The sequence below is a fragment of the Ornithorhynchus anatinus genome, chromosome 17 (genome assembly GCF_004115215.2).
Source record: "Ornithorhynchus anatinus isolate Pmale09 chromosome 17, mOrnAna1.pri.v4, whole genome shotgun sequence".
Classification (NCBI taxonomy): Eukaryota; Metazoa; Chordata; class Mammalia; order Monotremata; family Ornithorhynchidae; genus Ornithorhynchus; species Ornithorhynchus anatinus.
The window spans coordinates 937272-955044 of NC_041744.1; the positions used below are offsets into that span (position 1 = coordinate 937272).

Here is a 17773-nt window from a genome sequence, read left to right on the forward strand (position 1 = left end):
GCGGGACAAGGAGTGACAGGGCTGAGGGTGGGCCTGAATGTGAGGTGGGGGGCAGGGATGGGGGAGGGCACCGGGAGTGACTTGGCTTAGGGAGGGCAGACTTGCGTGCAGGGATTCTCTGCATGCGGCCGAGGGGAGACAAGCTGAGGGCGGGCCCCCGCGGGGTCCCGCTCTCTGGGGGAGGGGAGGGTGGGGACGGGACAGTCCGGGGGAGGGAGGAAGGATGTTCTGCAAGAAAGAAAGACGAGGCGGACTTGTCTCGGGGACCTCGGCGGGCCCCGGCACCTTTATAAATAACTGTACACGCGGGGCCTGCGGGGGCCTGCCGGGGGAGCCGTTGCCTGGACGCCGGCCTCTGGGACGCCGGGCCTCTGGGACCCTGGGCCTCTGGGACCCTGGGCCTCTGGGACCCTGGGCCTCCGGCCCGGCCCGGCCAGAAGGGTCCGCCGGGGTCGCCGGCCGGAGACCGGAAGGAGCGATGGGGCCGGGGCCGAGCCGGTCCGTTCCCGATGGGTTGCGCGTCACTTCACCCGGGGGCCTCCTGCGACGGAGAGAGGAACGGGGCGGGTCACAACCGGCCAGGAAGGGCCTGGTGCCTCCCGAGACCCAAGGTGCCATCAAAAAGCCACCGGCACCAGTGCAGAAGAGGAAGCGGGGCCCAGGGTTCAGCTCCACCCCAACCCTCCGACACCACAGCCCGCTACGACGACAGAATCTTCTAGACTTTTGGCTCGTGGGCAGGGACTGTGTCTTTTTATTATTGTACTCTCCCGAGTGCTTAGTACAGTGCTGTGCACACAGTAAATGCTCAGTAAATACCATTGACTGACAGGGTCCTCCTATCACCCCACGAGGTCCAGCGGGAAGCCCATGGTCCTGCCCTGCCGCCCTCATTTTTTTTTTTAAATGGTATTTGTTAAGCGATTACCGCGTGCCAGGCATTGTACTAAGCACTGGGGTAGATACAAGCTAATCGGATAGGACTCAGTCCATGCCCCACTTGGGGATCGCAGTCTAATTCCTATTTTACAGATAATAATAATGGTATTTAAGCGCTTATTACGTGCCAGGCACCGTACTAAACGCCTGGGAGGATACCGGCAAATCGAGTTGGACGCAGTCCCCGTCCCGTGGGGGGCTCAGCCCGGCGTAGCGGATAGAGCACGGGCCTGGGAGTCAGAAGGTCATGGGTTCTAATCCCAGCTCTGCCGCTGGGTGGCCTTGGGCAAGCCACTTAACTTCTCTGTGCCTCAGTTCCCTCATCTGTAAAATGGGGATTATGACTCCGAGCCCCATGCAGGGCAGAGGCCGCGTCCAACCCCAGTGGCTCGTATCCACCCCAGCGCTTAGTACAGTGCCCGGCACGTAGTAAGTGCTGACAAATACCATAATGTTTTTATTTTCCATCCCCATTTTACAAATGAGGTAACAGGCACAGAGAAGTTAGGTGACTTACGCGAGGTGACACAGCGGACAAGTGGCGGAGCCGAAATTAGAACCCGGGTCCTAACTCCCAGGACTGTGCCCTATACGCTAGGCCACGCCACTTCTGCCCTGCGCCCACCTTCCTCCCCTCCCTGCCCCCTCACCTCGGCCAGTCGCAGCGGCGGGCTCGTTCACGTAATCCGGCTCACTGGAGTCATCGCCCGGACTCCCTGTGCGGGAGGCAGGAGTCACCTCGTTCGGGGAGGGCACTGAGACCCCTCCCACCACGGGGCAGCCTGGACTCCCGGGGTCACCCTCCCCGGGGGCCAGCCCAGACTGGATATTTCTGATCCGAACTGGGCCCGGGGGAGGGGTGGTGGGGCAAAGCGGAGGGAACTGGGGCTGGTACTGGGGTCTCAGGCGCCCCCGCCGTCTCCCCTCTCCCCTCAGCCATGGCACGGTGGGTTTCAGGGTAGTCCCTTCTCCCCTCACCCCTCTCGACCCCATTGGCAGGCCTGGCCGATCACGGCCCCGAGCCACGGTACGCACCGGATGTCTCTCTGGGCAGCAGGTTCTGATAGTCGTCCAGGTCCTCCAAGCCTGAGGGGAAGGAAGTGGAGGCCCCGTCACCCCCGGCCCACCCCCTGCCCCCCCACCCGGTTTCCGGGGCACTTGCCCCTGCTGGCAGGGTAGTCCCAGCAGCTCACCGAGGCGGCAGCGATAACAACGATCCCGATGGCCTACCCTGACTAGGCCCTCATTTCCTCTCTCCCGCCTCACCCTTATACTTGAATCTGCAGCCTTCAGTCACCCATCCCTCAAGCCCACGGCAGTTAGATACATAGCCATCGCTGATGGGTTTGCATTCGGGTCGGTCTTCCCCTCTCGACCCTATGCTCGTTATGGTTAGGGAACGTGTCTGCCGACTCTGTTACACTGTACTCTTCCGAACGCTTAGTACGGTGCTCCGCACGCCGTAAGCGCTCGATAAATACGACTGATGGATGATGGCATAGGCTCAGCGGGGGGTAGGTGCCAAGCACTAGACTGTGAGCCCCATGCAGGATCGGGACTGTGTCCCACCTAATTAAACTTGTAGCCACCTCGGGGCTTAGAAGAGAGTTTGACACGCGGTAAGTGTTTAATACCAAAAACTCCTCACCATTTGCTCCATCACCTTGCCCCTCCTACCTCACCTCGCTTCTCTCCTTCTACTGCTTCGCTCCTCTGGTGCTAACCTTCTCCCTGTGCCTCGATCGCGTCTGTCTCGCCGGCCGGACCCCTGGCCCGTGTCCCGCCTCTGGCCTGGAACGCCCTCCCTCCTCAAATCCCACGGACGACGACTCCCCGCCCCCCTTCAAAGCTTTATCGAAGGCCCATCTCCTCCAAGAGGCCTTCCCAGGTTAAGCCCCTCTTTTCCTCATCTCCCACTCCCTTCGGCATCGCCCTGACTCGCTCCCTTTGCTCTTCCCCTCTCCTCCCAGCCCCACAGCATTTTATGTATATATCTGTAATTTTATTTATTTGTACTGTCTCCCCACCCCTAGACTGTGAGCTTGTTGTGGGCAGGGATAGTCACTGTTTCTTGTATTGTTCTTACCCAAGCATTCAGTACAGTGCTTTACACACAATAAACAATTAATAAATCTGATTGAATGAATTTTTTTCTTTTTAAAAGCACCGTGCTGAGTCCTGGGTATTTGCAGGAGAATCAGACAGGATACCACCCTCTGCCACAGGGCTCACAGTTCATCAGTCGACCAGTGGGATTTATACAGCGCTCACAGTGTGTGCAGAGCACTGGACTAAGCACTTGGGAGAGTCCAGTAGAGTCGGAAGCAGATCCCTGCCCATAAGGAGCAGGGAGAGCAGCTCTCTTCTCCCCATTTTCCGGATGAGAAGACCGGAGCCCGGAGCGGTTCAGCGCCTGGGCCGGCAGGCACCGTGCCGCAGCGGGCATCGTGGGGCCCAGCTGGGACTAGAACCCCAGGGGTCCTGGTCCCGGCCCCCCGCCCCCCAGCTTCTGGAGGCCCCCCGGCTCGGCCGGCTGCCCTCCCCCTCCCCCACCGGCTTCTCTAAGGCACGGCGAGAGATTCAGGCCAGGCGGGCCGGGGCTGTGGCTTAGCGCACTGCCGGCTCTCACCATCACCATCACGAGGTCTGGCCTCAGCCCTTCTCATCCACGGCAGGGGGAGGGCGGGAGGAGGGTTGCTATTTTTAATGCAGGTTCGACCCGCTGCTGTGGGCAGTGCCAGCGTCTCCTCGCAGCCCAGGGGGAAAGGGGGCAGCCAGCTGCGGGGGCCGCAGCAGGAGGGGCGGGAGGTGTTAAAATCCAGAGGGCCCGGGGTGTTCTGGGTCCACCCCCCCCCCTCAGCCTGGCCTGGACCTACCCTCTCCGACCCCTCTGAGGTCACAGGGGTGCTCAGCAGGGGTGTCCCGTCCCCCCGCCCCGGCCTTACCCAAGTCGGAGCTTCTTCCCTGACAGATCAGAACGTTTTCATACGAGTTGGAATCGTCATCTTCATCTGCAGGGGAGAAAGAGAGGAAGTTTCACCAGATCCGGTTGAACTCCCCGTGCACCGGGTTCTGGGGGGCTGGATGGGTGCCCGTAACCATTAAAGCCCCAACCCCTCAGCTGCCAGCACCCCCCCCTTCCTGGAGCACTGGCTAGTTGCCCCCTGGAGCTCTGAACTCTCAATACCCCCTTGTAGATTCGCACGCATGGCACCAGCCCACCCCAGACATGAAACAAATGCCTCAATCCCCATTATAATAATAATAATAATAATACTACTGGTACTTGTCAAGTGCTTACTATCTGCCAAACACTGTTCTAAGCACTGGGGTAGATACGAGTTAATCAGATTGAACAGCCCCTGTTCTACATGGGGCTCATTGTCTTAATTCCCACATCACAGGTGAGGGAACCGAGGCCCAGAGAAGTGAAGAGACTTACCCAAGGTCACACAACTGACAAGTGACGGATCCGGATTAGAACCCAGGTCCTCCTTGATTCCCGGGCCCAGGCTCTATCCATTAAGCCACACTGCCATTACTGCTCACTAGCCAAACTGCTACTCTCCCCGGACAAGGGGGCCAGGGGCTGCTTCCAGGCCAGTCGGATGACCTGATCTCTTCTATCGGCCCCGTCCCTCTCTCCTCTCAGATGCCCCCCCTTGACCCTGCCCCTCCCCAGGGGGCTGGCGGCTGGCAGGGTCTTCCCCAGATGGGGAAGTGGGGAATTGGCAAATCTGAGCCAGGGGCAGGGGTCCCGGCTACCTCCCGCCACCTTTCTGGCCGACATCTCCGGGCCTTCGAGTGCGGACCGTACGTTCCTCACGGGGCCGGGCCGCGGGGACCACCGCCGATCCGTCGGGCCGCTGTCCGCCTCGCCTATCGCGGCGGGGGTGAGGACCGGGCGAGGGGAGTCCTGCCCCGAGGCAGGGGGACGGGCCAGTTGACCTCCCTCTCGCAGGGCCCCCTACCATTCCTCACATCCCCCTGCCTCCGCGCTTACCGGGTGGCTGCTGCCGGAGCCCCTCGCAGTTGTAATAATCCGAGGCGATTGGGTCCCTGCGGGGAGATGGGGGACGTGGAGACGCTTTGGTGGCTGGGCGGGTCTCTGGGCAGCCCCCCCGAGCCAGGTGGACGAGGTGGAGGTCGCGACGGTCCCGGCTTCCTCCCTGCCCTAGCTCGGGGGGGGCTGCGGTCACCCTCCACCCCACTAGTCTTCGACCATCTTGTCCCCCACCCCCAACCCCAGCCGCCGCCTCCTAGCCACCGGCCCTCGGCCTGACCGGGCTGCAGGAGAAGGGATCCCCACCGGAAGTTGGAGAGGAGCCAAGGCGTGGCCGGGCGGCCCGGCCACCCTGCCCCGCGGCCGGGCGACAAGGACCGGGCTCGGAACCAGCTGCACGGTGCCACCTTCGCTTCCCCAAATCGCTCTCTCAGCGGCCCTTGCGCCTCCTCCCCTAACGCCCCCATCGCTCCTGAGCTAGCGCCCGGCAGGGGCAGGCTGGTTGGGGGCAGGGAGAGGCGGGGGACTGTCCCTATCTCTTCCCCACAGGGAAATGGAGGCCCGGACAGGCCCAGAGACTCCCCCGAGGTCACCCAGCAAGCCAACAGCCAAGCTGGGACCCGAACCCAGGCCTCTCGACTCCCAGCCAGGTACTCTCTCCACCGGGCCACACTGTGGCTAACGCCTGGGCTTTGTAAGGCAGCTCAGAACACCGAGCACGCTCTCCCTGCCCCCCTCGGCCCCCGGCACGGCGGGTCAGCCCGGGGCTCTTCCTCCTCTAGAGGCTCCCAGCCCCCTCCCCAGAGGTGTGTGTCATGGAGCCAGAGGCCCGTGTGCAGGACTCTGTGCAGGAGCCGATCCCCGCTAAACTTCACACTCGGCAACAGCCTTGCAAATAAGCCCCAGATCTGTCCAGTCTACGGTTTTTGTTTTTTAAAAAAGCCCCCTCGCGCACGCACACTGGAGTGTGCACGGGCCCGCCCAGACCCTCGCTCACCTGCAGGCACACACGTGTGCACAGGCCCACGAGCTTACCCCAGCGGAAGCCCCCTCAACGATAAAAAGAATGTCTTTTCCCACTTGCCCAAGACCACCGTTTCTGGGGACCCAGGTGGGTTCTGCAGCCCCAACCCCAGGCGAGGGGGCTCTGGCCAGGGTGGGGGGTGGGAGGAGACCGCAGATCCGTGCCCCACCCCCCCGGCCCAGTCCGGAGGCCGTGGCCGAGCTGACAGCCGCAGGACGAACGGCGGTTTAGCTATGTCTGGTGGGTGTGAGCTGATGCTGTCGGCTGGGTTACTTCAAACTCCGGCGACCTCAGATCTCTATCGTCGCCGGGAGACCCCCGCTCTCAGCTTCCGGTCTACACGGCTCTCGGGCCATCGGCTGGCTCGGAGCCTGGCGGTCGGAGCCCCGCGGCCCGCCCCCTCCTCCGTCCCCAGCGAGCATCCCCAAGGAGACTGATCGGACACTCTTAAGGGCGGGCGCCCCTCCATCGGCCCGGTCTGCCCACCGCCTGGCCGCCTTCGCCCAGAGACGTAGCATGGCGCGGCCTGGCGCTCCCTCCGGATGGTAGGAGCCCGCTTCGAGAACGGGCCCCACCCACCGGGCAGTGGGCCGCCGGGGAGGGGTAGAGACACGGGGCCTCGGTGGGGGAGGGAGAGGACAACTCACACGTAAGACGTCTCCGATTCCCGTCCGGTCTCTGCAAGGGCAAGTTTCTACGGTCAGTACAGGCCCCAGGCCGGGCCCCCAACGCTCTCCACCCCGTAGAGGGTTGATTTAGAAAGCCCGCTCAGAGAGCCCCAGACAAACGTGGGAAGGAGAGGAGGATGTGGCGAAGCCTCTTCCCGAGACAGGGAGAGAGCTTTGCCACGGTCTGCCCACGCCAGTGGGGAGGGAGGGGTTTCAGCAGAGTGTCCGTGCTGGCTCCTGCGGGAGAGTCAGGGATGCGGAATGGTCTGCGCTGGGTCGCTGGGGAGAGTCGGGGATGGAGAGCGGCCCGGGGAGCAGCACTGTCCAGTGGAAAGGGGACAGGCCTGAGAGTCAGGAAACTTGTGTTTTAACCCTGACTCTGACACTTGCCTACTGTGTGATCTTAGGTGTCGCTTAACCTCTCCACGCCTCGGTCTCCTCAGCTGTATCGAAGGGATTCCATATCTATTCTCCCTCCTACTTAGAGTGTGAGCCCCATGTGGGAAAGGGGCTGCATCTAACCTAGCGATCTTCTATCTCCCCCGGTGCTAATGCATAGGACGGTATTTGCCACATAATGAGCACTTAGATATCATTAAAAAAGAATAGGGGAGGTCAAACGTGTAGGATGATCCACATCGCTATCCAGGAGGTGACTGTCAAGGAGGACAACCAGCCCACAGTTCCTCTCAGTGTCCCGGTGCCCCCGTTGGAAAGAGGCCCGAGCTGGGTTGGAGGGGATGGCTGTGCCAAGACGGCGGGTCAGGGGAGACCCTGCCCCGGGCCTTCCCTGAAGCCCCTCGCACCCTAGGACAAGAAGAGGTCACACACAGCCCAGACTCACTCTTCCTGAAGTTCTGGTACCTGGGTTCTGCCGCATCTGTAAGCAAACACGGGGGTGAGGGGCTGGGGGCCGGGGAAGCGAGGGGCTGCAGGGGTGTAAATCGCCCCAGAATCTCGCCTGCCTCGCCCAGTTCCCTGCCTCCCACGCTAGGTCCTCTGCCCCAGAGTCCCGGCTCTTTGGCGGTGACCAATCACGGGGTGAGGGAGGGAGGTGAAGGAAGAGGTTGGGGTTAAGGGGCCCGGTCTGATATGGGGGGTCCTGGGGAACACCAAACCGGCCTCGGGGCCCCGGAAGCCCCCTCCCCCCTCTTCTCACAGCTGTCCCGGCCGCGGCAGAGACCAGTTCACTTCCTCAGTGAACTAACCACAGCCCCGACCGCCACCCGCTCGGGCCAGGGGACGCCCTGGAAGGGCCCCCGCCCGAGCAACGGCTGCCCCCTCCCCCCCGCCACCCACCCCAACCTCGGGGAGCGGGGAGAAAAGGGGGAGGAGGAGGAGGAGACTGGGCTGCTCTCTGCCCCTCACCACAAGGCCCGGTGGGCTCGGCTTCCATTTTCCCCACAGTTTAATCAGGCTCCCCCCGCCCCCCGCCAACCCTCTGGTCCCCTCCTGTCCCCTCCCCGCCGACTCCCTCTCCCCCAGCCGCTCCGTCTGCCATCCAGCCCAGCTCACATGCAAGCCAGCGTTCACCTGAAGTCCAGCCGACTTTCCCGCCTATTACTGTATATCCCCACCGGGCCTGGCCCAGCGCGCCCTTCCCACAGCGGGTGCCCAGTACAGCACTGTGCACACAGTGGACACCTAGACCACTCTTCTTCATCGAATGGGCGCCCAGCACAGTGTTCTGCACACAATGGACACCCAGCACAGAGCTCTGATAATACTGGTGATGCAGATGGGCCCTGACTCACAATCCCTCAGCACCTCTGTACATATCTGTAATTTATTTATTTGTATTTATGTCTACCTCCCCCTCTAGACCGTAAGCTGTTTGAGGGCAAGTAATGTGCCTGGTTTTTGTTGTATTATACTCTCCCCAAATGCTTAGTACAGTGCTCTGCTTGTCTGCTGTGTGACCTTAGCCAAGTCACTTAACCTCTCTGCATCTCAGTTGTCTGTAAAATGGGATAAGACTGTGAGCCCCACGTGGGACAGGGACTGTCTGTCCCGATTAACTTCTATCTACCCCAGGGCTTAGAATAGCGCCTGGCACATAGTAAATATTTAAATAATAATAATAAAGTAAGCACTCAGTAAGTATGATTGACTGACTGACCACTTCCAAGGAGGAATGCTCCAGTGCCAGGTTCCCCCCGACCCCTGGCCAGCCTCGGGGAAGCAGTTAAGAGAGGTCACCCCCTGGACTGATTGCAGGCTGGAGCTGCGGGGGTCACAGACCCCCTCGGCTGGCCAGTTTCCAACACCCATCCCGCCTCCCCCAAGTCCGGCAGTGCCCCGAAAGATGCTCCGACTTACCCTCCACAGCAGAGGCTGTGCACAGCTCCTCGCCTTTCCTGCAAAGGACAGCAGCCAGCCTGAACCCGGGGACTCAGCCTGGAGGGTGGGGCCGGACCTGAACTGGGAGTGGTGGGGCCGGGACTCCGGGACCCTTAAACTTCAGATGAGATTTAACCATCCCTGGCCCGTCAGGGGCTGCCGTGGGATTGGGGAGGGGGACGGAGAACCAAGTTCTCGTTCCAGTTCTGGCCTGCTGGGTGACCTGGGGCGAGTCCTTCCGCTTCCCTTGGCCTGTTTCTGCATCCGTAAAATGGGAATTCAGCGTCATCCTTCCAAAGGGGCTAGAGTGGGGGAGACGCCGGGCGGGATGGGGAAAGGTGAGGGGTCTGGGTGGTGGCCACGGCAGGGACCGTCGTCGGCCGGGGATGGGAGAGGGGTGGAGGGGGATGAAGGTGGGCGGGGGGCGGTCCCCTCAGCAGCCCATCCTACCTGTTCCCCGTGGGGATCTCCTGCGTGTCCATGAGCCCGGGCCTTAAGGCTGCCACTGCTTCAGGGGACGGCCGGAGGGAGAAGGGAGAGAGGGTGAGGTTATGAGAAATGAAAGGATGCAAGACTATGGGGGAGCCTGCCCTCCCAGTCTGCCCCCCTGCCACCTGCCACCCCCCTGGCTGGCTGGACGCGGACAGACTTTGCCCCCCTCCTCCCCTCCACCCCCTCAGCACCCTCAGGGCACACGGACAGACAGACCTCACCCCTCCAGGACAGGCCCCTTGGTGCACAGATCTCACCCCCACACCCCCAGGTCCGTAGGTCTGTCTGGTCAGGCCCCCGCACCCCCAACCCTGGCCTTGGACATTCCTGCTCCTTTGCTTCCCTCCCGGGCACACGGACAGCCAGGCTGACCTCAACCCCCAAAGGACAGCCCCCTCAGCACCCAGACAGATAGACCTTGCCCCCACCCCCCAAGATAGCCCCCTCGGGACACAGACAGCCAGACCTCACAGCCCCAGTCCGGCCCCTTCAGGATAAGGACCGAGACAGACCTCACCCCCCTCAGGCAGCTCCCTCAGCATACAGACGGGGAGAACTTCCCCCCTCCCTCAAAACAGCCCCCTTGGCACTCGGGCGGGCAGGCAGACCTCCCACCCTCCCACCCCAACCCGGGAGGGCCCCTTGGCGATCGGACAGACGGGCCCTGCCCCAGCCGCAGGGAGGGACTCAAGGGGTGGCAAGGATGTGTCTTGGAGACTTCGGCATGCTGGAGGCTGTCTGGGATCCCCCCCTTCCCCCCTACACCTTCCCCGCCAGCCCCCTCTGGGTGGATGGAGGGACCCAGGCTACGCACTGGAATAGGCTCGCATGACGGTGAAACTCTGGTGCTCCTCTCGCCTGCAACAACACAAGGAAAGGCTGCGTGACCGAGGGGAGGCAGGACAGCCCCGGCCTCCCTGCCTCCAGCCTCTCCCCTTGCCGGTCTATCCCGAGGACGGCTGCTCCCATCATCTCCTCCCAACACCACCGAGGACCCTCGGACACGACCGGCCCGCCGGCTCCCCCGGGTCACAGGTTTCCTCGGGGCTTTGGCCGGAACGTCTCCCCACGAAGCCTGGGCATAGCGTGTCGACCCTGGCACCACGTGCCGTGGCGTCGGAAGGAACGGTCCCGGGAGTGGCCAAGTTGCGAGTTTCAAAGTATGAGATCTTGGGGTGACACCAACCCGGCATTAGGTGGGATCAGCGGTCGGGGGTCGGGGCAGCCTACGGCCACGCCCCCGGGGCCATCCACCGGGCCAGAGAATTACAGCCCGGAAGACTTCCCACGGTTGGCAGGGCGAGAGGCTTTGACTCAAGGGCTCCGGGGAGGTCAGCCCGCCGAGCCTGGCTGAAGAGGTTCTAGTCCCGGCCGGCAGGACGAGGCTGGAGAGGCAGGGAGGGCCGGGGGCCGGGTTTGGGTTGTAGAAGGAAATGAGAGGAGGATGCGGAAAGGTGATGTGAGAGTACGTGAGAGTAAGGGGGAGTGTGTGTGTGTGTGTGTGCGTGTGAAATGGGGTGCTCCGGTGGATATGCTCACCCGTGACGACTTCCCCTGCTCAAAGGTCTGGATGATTGCCTAACTGGACCGTGGGAGGACTGGCTGGGGGCGGGCAGGGAAAGGCTGGCCAGGCCGGATGGCGGGGAGGTGTGCGTGGGGGCTTAATCACCTCATAGGCAGCCTCCCGGCGGTGGAAACTTTAATTTTCCTACTACACGGCATCGCTGCTCCCCTCCCGCCCGCCCCAGCCCCGAGGGGGAGGGTCCCCACTGGAGCTGGAGGGGGCAGGTTCGGATCCAATAGCCGGAAGCGCTTCTTCCCCCAGCGGGGGTGAGCAGGGGACGCGTCTCCCCACGGAGCTGTGTAGCCGGGAACACTGGCAGGGCCGGAGGGGTTTGGACAGAGCGTCTATGCTGGGTCACCGCGGGAGAGTCGGGGGTGTGGATGGTCCGTGCTGGGTCGGTGGAGAAGAGTCAGGGACGGAGGGGGGAGAGTCAAGGGTGTGGGATGGTCAGTGCTGGGTCACCGGAGGGGAGTCGAAAATGGAGAAGGGACAAACAGAGGTGTGGGATGGTGTCCACACTGGGGGAGAGAGAGAGATGAAGAGGGGACAGTCGGGAGTGTGTGACGGCCCATCCCTAACCGGGAGGGCGGGCGTCCAGAAGGGCAACCAGCACACGGTTCCTCCAAGGGTCCTGGTGCTGCTGTCGGAGACAGAGTCCCGAGCTGGACGGACTGTGGGGCCGAGCCAGGGGACTGATGTTCGTGATCTGGTGGTCTTATGAGAGAAACGGACAGGAAGAGATAGAAAGAAAAAGACGTTATGGGCGTTAGAGGAAAGTTAGAGATGTTAGAAGACCTGACAGAATTTAGATAGATCCACGAGGTCTGTGCTGGGTCACCGGGTGAGAGTCAGGGATGGAGAGAGGAGAGTCGGGGGTGTACGATGGTCTGTACTTGATAACAATAATAACGTTGGTATTTGTTAAGCGCTTACTATGTGCAGGGCACTGTTCTAAACGCTGGGGTAGATACAGGGTCATCGGGTTGTCCCACGTGAGGCTCACGGTCTTCATCCCCATTTTACAGATGAGGTAACTGGGGCCCAGAAAAGTTAAGTGACTCGCCCACAGTCACACAACTGACAAGAGGCAGAGCCCGGAGTCGAACCCATGACCTCTGACTCCGAAGCCCAGGCTCTTGTCACTGAGCCACGCTGCTTCCCCTAGAGCACGGTCCTGGAAGTCAGGACCTGGGTTCCAGTTTCGGCTCCGCCACTTGTCGGCTGTGTGACCTCGTGTAAGTCACCTAACTTCTCTGTGCCCGATACCTCATTTGTAAAATGGGGATGGAAAATAAAAATATTATGGTACTGGAGGAGAGTCAGAGGTGTGTGGTGGCCCATGCTGGGTCACTGGGGGAGAGTTAGCCGTGTAGGATGGTCCATTCTGGGCTACGTGAGAGTGTCAGAGATGGAGAGGGGAGAGTCAAGGGTGGAGAGAGGAGAGTTGGGGGCAAAGGATGGTCGTCCGTGCTGGGTCACTGGGGAAGAGGCAGAGGGGTGAGATGGTCCTTGTTGCGTCACGGGGGAGAGTCAGGGATGGTGGCTGGTCCATCCCTAACCACGAGGGAGGGCATCCAGGAGGACACCTGGACATGGGCCGGGGGCTGTGTTCCCTTTCTACGACACCCCAGGATCTGTGGCTTCTTCTCCTCCCCATGCCTGCGGGCGACCACAACAGGGAGGGGAGTAGAGGGGCGGAAGGAGGCACAGTATCTCAGGGTGGAGGGGGAGTTGGGGTGGGGGGTTCCAGATCCCAACACCCGGGATTCAGGGGTTCCCTTCCGCGCCCAACCCCCTCCCGGGGGAACGGCTGGAACTTACAGAGTCCTCTGCTGATAAACTTTCTTTTGCTTCTTCTGACCTAAAGGAAAAACAGCAAGGTCACAACCCCACCCCATCCTGGGACTCTGGGGAGGGGATCTTTTCCCATTTTACAGAGGAGGAGGCTGAGGCTCAGTGACTCGCCCCAGGGTGCATAAACCGAGGTCTCTAGGCCGTAAGCTTACGGGCAGGGAACGCGTCAGCTAATAACTCTGGCGTGTGGGACTCTCCCAAGCCCTTAATACACTGGCCTGGTCCCGATGGAGAAGGCGCTCGGTTAATACGGACTTACCGAGGGACGGCAGCGGGCCGGGGCGGTCCCCGAGTTGGGGAGACCCAGGGGTCCAGACCCTTTCCCTCCAAGTCCGAGCACGGTGGGGAAGCTTAGGGGACCCTCCTCCCCGCCCCTGTGGGTCAGTAAGGAGCTCCGGGACCTCGGGGGCTCACCCGGGCGGGAACAGCAGACGCACAGGCCGGCCAGTGCACCGACCAACAGCAACGACGCCCCAGCCAGCAGCAGCTCCGCGGGGGACATTTCTCCCCGACGTCCGTCGGGCGGGCCGGCCGTCCTGCAACCAAGCGGGGGTGAGCCGGGGCCCGGCCGGGGCCCGGCCCGGAGCCTTCTCGCGGAGACCCGCCTCGGTCTCCTCCTCTGGGAAATGGGGCTGCAGCGGCCTTGGGGCGGGGGGGGGGGGACCCTGTGCAGATGTGAACCGGGTTTTCAGTTCCCAGCGAGAAACCCGCAGTCAACGAGTACGGGGGGCGGGGTGGGGGGGAAATGGGGGAGGGGAAGCCGGGGGGGGGGTGCTGAAAAGAGGGGGCAGAAGGGGGATGAAAACGAGGGGGAAGGAGGAGGTGGGGGCGGGCTGGGCTGCAGGCTGGCTAGCACCAGGCCCGCTTCAGTCTCCGCCTCCATGTGACCTTTATCAGATCAGCCCAAGGCAGCAGCCCCTTCCTCTCAACCGCAACATCACCTCATCCCCGCTGCCTGCCCCTGGGGTCCCCGGTGGGGTGGGGGTGGGCAGGAGGATCAGGCTTTGCCCCGTCCAGGCCCGCTCTCACTGGCCACTGCGGCTGGAGGACTCCCTTCCAAGCCCTACTGAAGACACATCTCTTCCAAGAGCCCTTCCCTGCCTAATCCCTCCTTTCCCCTTCTCCCGCTTCCTTCTGCGTCACCTTGTCTCGCTCCCTTTATTCATCCCCCCTTCCAGACCCACACCGCTTCTGTATAAATGTGTCATTTATTTACTTAAACATTCACGTCCGTCTCCCCCTCTAGACCGTGAGCTCACTGTGGCTGCTGTATTGCACTCCCCCAAGCTCTTAGTAGAGTGCTCTGCACACGGTAAGTGCTCGATAAATACGACCGGGGGCGATCCCCGAGCCCGGTCCCATTTCTGACGGACCCCAGAGAGGCCATGCCGGAGGGGCCATCCCCAGTCGAATGAGCCCCCGGGCGTCGAGCCGCTCCCGACCCAAACCGGCCCCGCCGAGGCCCTCGCACCCAAATCTGCCGAGACCCTCGACTCAGCCCGGCCCTGCCACTGCCCCCGTCCCGGTCCCGCCGAGGCCCCCGACTCGACCGGCCCTAGGACCCCCAACCCGGCTCTACCGAGGCCCCTAGCTCGACCCGGCCCTGCCTCGGTGCCTGACCCAACCTGGCCCGCCACGGCCCCCCGCCACGCCGAAGCCCCCGACCCGGCCACGGCATCCGACCCGGACACGACCTCGCCTTGGCCCCCGTGGGCTCCGGCCCACTCTCCTCCAATTTGACCCCAAGGAAAGGCGGATTCCTCATCTGGCCGGATACACTAGAGCCCGGGTTCCAGGGGGACCCACTCACAGACCTAAATCGCTTCGGCTGCAAGGCTCCGGGAGCCCAACCCCGGTTCACCCCTTGGGAGGGGATCCCGTGCCCACCGGCTTCCGGACCCCTACGCCGTGGTCAGATGCGCTGGACCGGGCCCACCGGGCAGAGTTTCCCCGGAGGGTCGGGGTGATCCAGGCGGGCGGAGGGGACCCCCTGGAGGTGCGGTCCTGGGTCCGGGGAGGCTGCCGGGAGCCCTGGGGATGAGCTCTTCCATCTCAAGATCGATGGCGGCTGACCTTGGCTGAACACGGAACCCAGAGCTTCCTCTTGCTGAAAACCCCAGGACCTCTGCTCCAAACCCCCAGATTGCAGCCTCTGCCTCGTCACACTGCCCTCCACCCCTCCACCTGGCCCCCCGATCCCACACACTGCTCCCCCCAATTCCATTCCCCTCCGGAGAGATACCAGGGGTTCGGAACCGACCGGGGTCCAAAAGCCAGTTTGCAGAGCTGCCGAAACCAAACCCCGTTGCCCCTGACTCCCCATGTATCTCTCCCCCAGCCCTCACGTGGCTTTCCTCCCACCCCCGGGGCATCGCTGAGTGGGTTTGGGAGGGAAGCAGCCGTGGGGACGTCTCCTGCAAGGGTTGAGGGGAGAGTGGGGGGCCCCGGAGGCTGCGGGGGGCGGGGAGAGGGTTGGGGGGGCCCGAGGCCCGGCCCAGATCCGCCGGGTGTCGGCCCGCGTCAGCCATGGCTGCCGACGGAAATGAACGGGCCGTCGCGGGGGAGCCAGCCTCATCCCGGATCCCGCGTACCTGGTCCCCCTCCCGCAGCGGGGCGGGGGTCACTCCGGCCTCCCCATCCTGCTCCGACCCGCTCAGCCGGGCCCGTCGCCGCCGCCACGGGCCGGAGGAGGAGGGCGGAGGGCAGGCGGGCGGGGACCCTGCTTCCTGTCACCTCTGAATCACTCCCCTCACACATCCGGCTGGATGGGATCCCTCAACCGAACACACGGTCACAGAGACACCGACACACAGGGTGACGGTCGGAGAATCTGAGAGACGGAGACAGTCAGGGAATCAGAGACACACAAACACAGGGACACAGAGACGCAGGGACACAGACGCACAGGGACCGGGAGATAATCAGCCAGAGACGGGAGGCAGAGAATCAGAGACACCAGGTGTCAGAGAATCAGAGACATCGAGACACCGGGTGTCAGAATCAGAGACCCGGGGAGACAGGGAATCAGAGACAGAGACACAGAAACACAAGAAGGCAGAGTCAGAGAATCCGAGAGACGGAAAAACAGTCCGAGACACCACCCCACCGTACGCAAGTCCCCAAGCAGGGAAGGAGAGTCTCCCTTCCTCCCAGAGTAGGGGTAGATTCAGGATGCCACCGAACCCAGGGGTCCCGACCTATCCCGGGAAAGCTTCTAGATGTGCGTGCGAGGTCGGCGGGAAAGCACGGGGAGGAAGGGGAACGGGGAGGCTGCGGCCGGAAATTCGCACCGTCGGGAAACGGATCTGTGGTTCTGCTTTTCTGGAGGAAAGGCCTGATTGATTCCCAGAGGGAGCCGGTCCGGCCCCGGTCCCGACGGCGAACCCTCCGGCCTTCCCTCGGGACACACTGGAACGCGGCCCGGCTCCCGCCGCCTGGCCGGGACTTGACCAAAATGTATTTTCCTGAAGAAGGTCCAGCCCCCCGCGTTCCGGTCCCTCGGGGTCGCAGCTCCTCATCTGCAGGCGCGGCGGCCGGGGGACATCTCTCCGCTGGCCGTCCCGCCCCCCGGCCGCCCGCCCAGCCGCCTCTCCGCCATCCTCCGGTGACCTGGCGGGAGTCTCTCTGTTGTACGGACAGAGAAACTGAGGCTCGGGGAGGGGTCCCAACGCAGGCAGGACCTCGGGCCTGTTGGTCCGCGGGGATCATCGTGAGGGTGGGTGCCGGAAGGTCGCATGAGAGCATGAGAGGCTGGGGGCCGTCCAGCGGGCTCGGGGGCGGTTCGGGGCCGGGGCAGCCGGGGCAGCCGGGGCGCGGGGAGTGTCTCCTCTCCGTGGGGAAGGGGCTCGGAGGGTCCTCAGGCCTCTGGGCACAGGTCCCCTCGACCCCGGGGTCTGGGCCCTGCCCGGCCCCCGGCCTGGGGAGGACACGGGGGTCCCGGGGGGTGGGCCTCGGCCCGGTGCTGCCCCCTGTCGGGGGATCGGACACGTTGCAGATCCGGGGGTGAGGGGTCGGGGGGGGGGCAGTCCGGGGGTCCGTTCGCCCCTCCGGCCCCTCTCCCTCACCGCCAGCCCCCCACCGTGGGCCCCCAGCCTCACTGGCAGCCGGGGCGGTTTGGGTCCGGCCTAGCCTCCTCCCCGTTGGACTTCCCCAAACGCTCAGCACTGTGCTCTGCACCCAAGGAGGGGGCAGTCGATACCCTCGAGCGACCGACAGATGGGTTCCCAGCGGCGCCGCTCCCCGCCTCGGAAACCCCGGGCACCACCTAAGCTTCCGCGACCACCTGGATGTCACCTTGGCCTGGCCAGTCTAGTCGTGGGCCGAGCTAGACGGTAGCACGAACTTCACCCAAGCGCCACCCCCCACCCGGGCCCTGTCCGGAGGGTAAGGGGGAGCTTCGGAACCAGCCAGCTGAAGACAGGGGGTGGGTCCTGCCTCCTCCCTTCCCACCCAGCTCCCCCCAGGCCGCCCCGTGACCCCAACTTCAGGGTCCCTGGAGCGCAGGAGACGCCCTGGGAACGAGAGGGCCCGTCAGCCCGTGAAAACATCCGGAAACGGGCCCGGGCAGGGAGGTCGGCCTACTCAGGGAGGTCCACACGTTGCCCTCCCCAACGTGGTGGGCGCTTCCAGAGGAGGCAAGCCGTAGCCTCGGTCCACCCAACACCCTCTTGCCTTGTGGGGCACTCGGGTACCGCGCCCCAGAACAGAAACGACTCTCCATCGGCTTTAAAGCGGCGCGTCACCTCACCCCCTCCTACCTCACCTTGCTCATTTCGCCCTTCGACCCAGCCGGTACGCTTCGCTCCTCTGCTGCTAACCTTCTCAATGTGACCGTCTCGCCGCCAACCCCCAGCCCACGTCCCGCCCCTGGCCTGGAAGGCCCCTCCTCT

The 17773-nt window shown here is 63.4% G+C and overlaps 1 protein-coding gene across 4 annotated transcripts; it reads right to left on the minus strand.

The window, feature by feature from the left end:
- Nucleotides 1–254: 254 nt before the first annotated feature.
- LAT2 (linker for activation of T cells family member 2) lies at nt 255–15557 on the minus strand. 4 transcript variants are annotated; one of them, XM_029081739.2, is made up of 14 exons: nt 15476–15557; nt 13299–13420; nt 12852–12891; nt 11610–11744; nt 10281–10324; nt 9425–9482; nt 8954–8991; nt 7479–7514; nt 6614–6644; nt 4943–4998; nt 3885–3950; nt 1975–2025; nt 1590–1655; nt 255–541 (listed from the first exon to the last, which is right to left on the minus strand). In XM_029081739.2, the coding sequence occupies exons 2-14, from the start codon at nt 13384–13386 to the stop codon at nt 522–524; spliced, it is 729 nt and encodes a 242-aa protein (XP_028937572.1). In that variant the 5' UTR covers nt 13387–13420; nt 15476–15557; the 3' UTR covers nt 255–521. The 4 variants fall into 4 exon arrangements, with proteins under 4 accessions (XP_028937572.1, XP_028937575.1, XP_028937574.1 ...); XM_029081742.2 differs by lacking the exon at nt 11610–11744; XM_029081741.2 differs by lacking the exon at nt 7479–7514.
- Between the last annotated feature and the right edge of the window lie 2216 nt (nt 15558–17773).

Coding starts and splice junctions, on each gene's coding strand:
- LAT2 (XM_029081739.2), bottom strand. CDS start 13,386: ATGTCCCCCGCGGAGCTGCTGCTGGCTGGGGCGTCGTTGCTGTTGGTC. Junction 12,892..13,298: donor CGTCTGCTGTTCCCGCCCGG/GTGAGCCCCCGA, acceptor TTTTTCCTTTAG/GTCAGAAGAAGCAAAAGAAA. Junction 542..1,589: donor CGCCGCTGCGACTGGCCGAG/GTGAGGGGGCAG, acceptor TCTCCGTCGCAG/GAGGCCCCCGGGTGAAGTGA.